Source organism: Arvicola amphibius, chromosome 3 (genome assembly GCF_903992535.2).
Source record: "Arvicola amphibius chromosome 3, mArvAmp1.2, whole genome shotgun sequence".
NCBI classification, from domain to species: Eukaryota; Metazoa; Chordata; class Mammalia; order Rodentia; family Cricetidae; genus Arvicola; species Arvicola amphibius.
In genome coordinates, this window is record NC_052049.1 from 78,548,693 (window position 1) to 78,555,446 (window position 6,754).

A 6,754-nucleotide genomic window follows, 5' to 3' on the forward strand; every position below is an offset into this window, starting at 1 on the left:
AGCAGCTGAAAATTGAAAACCAAAGAGTTATTGCTTTGTTCTCTCTTTGGTTTGTATCTTTATCCAAAAGAAGGAGGAAGCAGTCAACACTGAGGAGTGGGAGAAATGGTGGATTAAAGACCTTTGGTAGCTGTGTGCAGTTCTCTTTAATCTGAATCCACTTTACAGAAATAATGCAGAGGAAAAATCACAAATGTAGCCAGGCGGTGATGGCACACGCCTTTAATCCCAGCACTCGGAAGGCAGAGGCAGGTGGAGTTCGAGGACAGCCTGGTCTACAAGAGCTAGTTCCAGGGTAGGCAACAAGTGACACAGAGAAAACATGTCTCAAAAAAAACAAACAAACAAACAAACAAACCACAAATGCGTAGTGTCATAAATTGAAGAGTTTTGTATTTTCCTCTTGGCAATCTATACATGGCTCCAGATAAAGCTCGCCTGAGGCTGAAGGTTCACGTGCAGAAGTGCAATGAAAGAAGCAGGGAAGGCAGAAAACTGAGCTCTGGAAGCAGTGAGGATAGAGGGTGGAAAGTGGAGTAAGATATGAGAACTAGCAATTGTCGTTAAGATCCATGGAGAGTTTGTAGGGAAAGGAGCTAAGACTGTGTGTGTAGCTCAGTAGTAACAGACGATGCTCAGCTTGCTCTGGGCACATAAAGGCAGTCCTGAGGAAAATGTCCAAATTCTTTTTTGTTTGTTTGTTTGTTTTTTAAGACAGGGTTTCTATGTAGCTTTGGAGCCTGTCTGGGACTAGCTCTTGTAGACCAGGCTGGCCTCGAACTCACAGAGATCCACCTGCCTCTGCCTCCCGAGTGCTGTGATTAAAGACGTGCACCACCACTGTCCAACGAAAATGCCTAAATTCTTAGCAAACATAGATGATGTTCAGCTCAGTGTCAGCACACAAATACAGACCCAAGGAAAACACCTAAATTATTAGCAAACATATGGGAAGAAGTTATTTATCTTTAAAGAAATAATAAAACATGAATACCTACCTTCACTGTTATGTGTCACTATTGTTCAGAGAATGTTGAACACTGCAATTAGTTGATGATAAGTGATAGCTAGAGGAGCTGTTGGCACATGGTATAAACCTTGCACTTGAGAAGTAAAGGAAGGAGTATCAAGAATTCAAGGTTATTTGAAGCAACCTAATGAGTGTGTGTCCAGTCTGGGCTACATAAGATCCACTCAGAGAGGAAGGAAAAGGAATGCCAGCTAACAGCTATGGATAGAGGAAAGAGGAGACTGGAAAACCTATTGGAAATATACCAAGAAAACAAAGCGACTGAGTCAATGAATAGAAAATGAATTGGAGTGATAATTTATGTGTATTCAGCTTGCCTGAAGATCAGAGAGTAAAGCAGCCACCCTGGTCAGCCGTACAGACTAGGCAGTGGTGACACATACCTTTAATCCCAGTAGCCACACTAGTTTGCCATAGAAACCAGACGGTAGTGGTGCACTCCCTTAATCCCAGCCCTAGGGAGGAATATAAAATGGGAGGAGACAGCTCTCAGACAGTCTCATTCTGAGATTCCTCAAGGCAGGATCGTCATTTCAGAGGTAGAGGTAAAAGCCAGTGACTGGCTGTTTTGCTTTTCTGACTTTCAGATTTAACCCTAATATCTTTCTCCGGGTATTTACTAATCATGCTATAATGAATAGTTAAGTCAATGAATATAAAGTAAATATTGTAATATGACCGGCTTTCCTCACATCATCAGGAAAGCAATAGAAAATGTCATGAAGCAATGTTAAAGTTACAAAAAAGATAGTTTACATGAAGAAGAAAAACTAAATAAAGAAATTGAAATAGTTGTTTAAGAGAAAAAGTAAAATAAGAAGCCCCAGAATGGGACCAGAAGTCAAGTAAAACAAGATATCTGAAGTAAGACTAAAATAATGCCAAGGGCTCTTTTGAAAAACTGCTACATTAAATGCATAGTTCATAGATACAAGTCTGAAACATAAGTTGTTCATATATTGTTCCACTATTAAAAGGTTTTTACATCCTGATTTTACTGCCTGCACTATTGTTTACCTATTTTAATTGTTTCTGTTTAAAATTGCTTGTATATGTGTGTATATAACTTAGAAATTATATAAATGATATGCTAGTTATCTAGCTCAGAAATTCATACATTGCTAGTATCGTTTTTTGAGACAGGGTTTCACTGTGTAGCCCTGACTTTTTTTTTTTTAATATTTATTTATTTATTATATATACAATATTCTGTCTGTGTGTTTGCCTGAAGGCCAGAAGAGGGCACCAGACCCCATTACAGATGGTTGTGAGCCACCATGTGGTTGCTGGGAATTGAACTCAGGACCTTTGGAAGAGCAGGCAGTGCTCTTAACCTCTGAGCCATCTCTCCAGCCCTGTAGCCCTGACTTCTATGGAACTTGCTGACCTTGAACTTGGAGATCAGAGTGTCTCTGCTTCCCCAGTACGGAGATTAAAGGTGTGCCTCTCCACTACCTGGTTTGTGAGTGTCATCTTTTTAACATAAAGGCCACTTTTTGTTATTTCTATGCAGTTCCTCTGGAGGGATTGAGGAGCCAAAACCAGTTTGAAGAGATGAGGTCAAGCTATATCCGGGAACTGATCAAGGCGATAGGCTTAAGGCAGAAAGGGGTGGTCCCCAGTTCACAGCGCTTCTATCAACTTACAAAACTTCTTGACAGCTTGCATGATGTAAGTATTTTGCTTTCCAGATGATTTGCTGAGAATTTTGAGAATTTCTTTAATCTCTTAAATAATTAAATAATAAATTCTGGGTCTTAGGTAGCATTTTTCTTTTTAGACAGTCTAGGACCCCAGCCTAGGGTATTGTGCTGTCAGCATAATCTCCCGAAGCATTCCTAGAAACTAATATAATCTAGATAATCCCTCTTAGATGTGTCCAAAAACTTGTCTTCTGGATGATTCTAGATCTTGTCAAGTTGATGGCCAATATTAGCTGTCACAGTGTGGTTTCTCCAAATTCTTCATAGTTGGGCTTTAAAAGATTATGAAAATCATGCTTGACTTTTCAATTCAATGTTGACCTCTCAAATATCCTTTTTACTAGTGTGTATATCATTTGGGGATAATTTAATGGACTAGACAAATTATCATATTTTTTCAGAATAAGTTATAAAGTATGTTTTTGCTTTAAAACATTAGTATAGAAAGTGACACTCTTATGCCATTCTGTGTTTATTTGTAAATACTTTTGCTGATGGCAATCAGGAAAGAGCTTCATGCTTTCCAAGATTCCACTCAAAGGCCTAAAGAAACCATAAATTAAATTATTTACATTCCTTCTGGGTTACTGTTCCTATTCTCTACTGTGATAAGCAGCCCACTGTAGCTAAATTAATAAAACTTGACATATGTGTCATATTAGAAACCAGTTTTATTGCTATTGTATAAGAAACCACATAAAATTGGCAGTCAAAGACGTAGAAAAACTACCTACTCACCAGGTCAGCTTGTGTGCCTGAATTATGAATACTTTATGAAGTTGATGAGCTACTTGAATTAAACTTTTACAGTAAAAATTAGAGAATAAAAAGCTTAAAAAGAAACTTGAAGGTAAAGCATCATTACAGAATACAGGAGAAAAATTCACAGAGTTTCAAAGAAATACTATGGTACTTTGCAAAAGAAAACAATGAAAGCTGTCAGAAAGGAACATTTATCAAAAAATCAATCAATTAATTAATTAAATGAATAAACAAAACTTTGGGGCAATTACGTGCAAAATCAAAGACATTAAAATTCAACAAGTCATGAAACACAAAGGACATTCTCAGTAGAAAATAATTTAAAACCTAAGACATGATAAATTAGATTTCATTCCCAAATTCAAATTGTAGTGATGAGCTGCTGGCAGGCCTGCTTTTCATCCTGCCCAGCTCCCGGCCACCGGCTAGCTTATACCCCAAAATAACAACACACAAACTGTATTCTTTTAAACACTGCCTGGCCTATTACTCACATCTTGACTAACCCATATCTAATAATCTTTGTAACACCATGAGTGGTGTCTTACCGGGGAAGATTCAGCATTTCTGACCTGGTGGCTTGCTCCATCGCATCTCTCTCTCTCTGAGCAGAGGCATGGCAGTCTGTCTAACTTAGGAGAGGCGTAGCATCTGACTGAGCCTTCTACCTCACTTCCTTTTTCCTGTTCTGTCTACTCCACCCACCTAAGGGCTGGCCAAGGCAGTTTCTTTATTAAAACAGAAGACCTTCCCACATCATCAAATTAATAGGAATTTATAGAACAAAGAATATAGGAAAATAAAGGCAGGGGAATTATCATAAAAGTTTCTCAAATAAAAGGCTATGGGTTCTCTTTTTCTTACTTTTTTCTCAGTTTTGAGGCAGGGATTTGCTATGTAGCCCACATTGACGTTCAGCGGGCAGCTCTCCTCCAGCCTTGTGTCCCTTCTCTTTGCTAAAGATGTGAATTTTCTAAATGTAAGGAACAAGAACATGGGCACTGCACAGTTCATCCAAGGTACACTATAATAGCTCAGACCAAGAGCGAGAAGAATATCCTAAGCATAGCACTCAGAGCAGAAATAACTCACATGCACACTTCCAGCATTCTGAAGGACAATGTATCCATGGCAGTGCCTGAGCAGTGTCTTCAGAGTCCTGGTAAAAGGAAAACCACCAGTCAAACAACCAAACAGTTGCAACACCACCATCAAAGCCTTCCATGCACACAGAGTCTTTCAGAGGACTTCTCAGATAGAACCTTTCCTGAAAACTACATTAGGATCTCTTTCTTTTGAACAAAAAGCTGTAGGCAAAGGAGATTCAAGCCAGGAGGTACGTATGGTGATGCCCCAGCATAATAACTGGGGGGAACAATAAGAAGCCTCTGCTTATTGCTCCATTTTACTGTGACCAGTACGACAGCACTAGACCCTAGAACACAGCTCCAGGGTGAAAATAGATCTAGGGGATTGCTACTATGCACAGTCATGTTGAGGTGGTGTTCAGAACCTGTTAGAGAAGTTGATTGTGACTTTGTGCCAAATGGAGAGAGAAATAAAAGAAATAAGATACAAGACATTCAGATCCTGCAAAATAAAAATGAGCAATGAAAGAAATGAAATTCAATGCATCAGGAAATAATTCTAATCTCCCTAGTAAAAATGTAGGATACTGCTTTAGCCAAAACTGGAATGTAACAGTAGAAAGATGTCTATTGAGGAACTTTTGGATTTTGCTTCTGTTCTTTCATTTGTGGTTCATCTTGCAGTAGTATGAGACTTTTAAAATTGTGTACACAACATATTTCATTAAAATGGAAGTTGAGCCTGTTGGTATAAGCCTGTATGTACTCAGTGATACTTAACAGGCCAGTGCAGGAAGCTCACAAATTCACAGAATTCACTGAGCTACAGGGAGAGTTTTCAGTAGTCTGACCACTTAGCAAGAGCCTGTCAGAAAATAAAAAGGAAATATTAAAGAGAAACTGGCTGAATTACTCAGTGGTACAGTCCTTAGATCACACAACCTGAGACCCTGAGTTTTATGATTTATGTTGGGTTGCTGAAATAGAATCTGTAAATGTGTACAAAAGCCTGATTAACAAATAAGATTTATGAAATTATTGTGTTTCGAAAATGTATGCCTTTACATATTTGCAATAGTTATGTGTATGTCTACAAACATGCATAAAAAGAAAAATGTTGAAAATTAAATCAAAATGTTCACTTTAGAATATTGGAATGTAGCTAATTTTCATGACTTTAAAACATTACATATTTAGGGCTGGAGAGATGAGTTAGCAGTTAAGAGCCCTTGCTCTTTGTAGAAGACTGGGTTCAGTTCTCAGCACCCACAGGGCAGCTCACAACCCCCTGTAACTCCAGTTCCAGTGGCCCTGATGCCATCTGCTGGCTACCACGCACTGCATGCAAGTAGTGCACACACATAAATGCAGTTACTTACACACATAAGACAAAAATAAATCTCTAACCTATAATCAGCATGCTCCCTCAGAGTATAAACCATTTTCCATGTCATCCTAGAGAGCGGAGAGTTTTCTGCATGTTGGTAAGAATGAACAACTGGACAGGTTTCTCCAGTGTTAAAAAAAAAGTTATCGGGTTTCAACAGCGTCTGAGTTTATTGCTTTTCTCACGATATCTACCCATTTACTAAACCAACAGCTTGTGAAACAGCTCCATCTGTACTGCCTGAATACATTTATCCAGTCTCGCGCCCTGGCTGTGGAATTTCCGGAAATGATGTCCGAAGTTATTGCTGCCCAGCTGCCCAAGATCCTGGCGGGCATGGTGAAGCCTCTGCTCTTTCATAAAAAGTGATGTCTTCATCTTGTTTGCTTTACAAAAATTGAATCTTGTGGTATGTCTGTTTTGTCTTGGTAGGATGGTCGTGCCTTGTGTCTTTATAACGTCCTTCTGAAAGTCGTACATGTATACATATAATCCTGTGTCGATTTATGAGAAACCCTGGGAGATTCTGATTTTCCTCTGTAATGCCTAAGTAGAGTTTTAAAAAAAAAGTGTTGTACGTACCCATATTTTCGTTGAGAGTTTATTTAGGTAAAAAAGAACTAAATTTTATTGTATACTTAACTATATCTCATCTGTATTATTTCATACTTTTCAGGTGAGAATTTGTAACTTTACACCTAACAATTAACAAATCTCCCACAGAGAGGAAAGCACCCCCACCCTTAACAATAAATCATATGTGCCACTTCTGGGTAGTTGGGGG

General features: G+C 38.7%; 1 protein-coding gene across 2 annotated transcripts in view; it reads left to right on the forward strand.

The window, feature by feature from the left end:
- Pgr (progesterone receptor) overlaps window positions 1-6,339 on the forward strand; it is a 56,556-nt gene extending 50,217 nt beyond the window's left edge. For both annotated transcript variants that reach the window (XM_038323779.1, XM_038323780.1), the window contains 2 exons: window positions 2,544-2,701; window positions 6,184-6,339. In XM_038323779.1, the coding sequence (XP_038179707.1) occupies window positions 2,544-2,701; window positions 6,184-6,339 (314 nt within the window). The remainder of the gene's footprint in view (window positions 1-2,543; window positions 2,702-6,183) is intronic.
- Window positions 6,340-6,754: the final 415 nt, after the last annotated feature.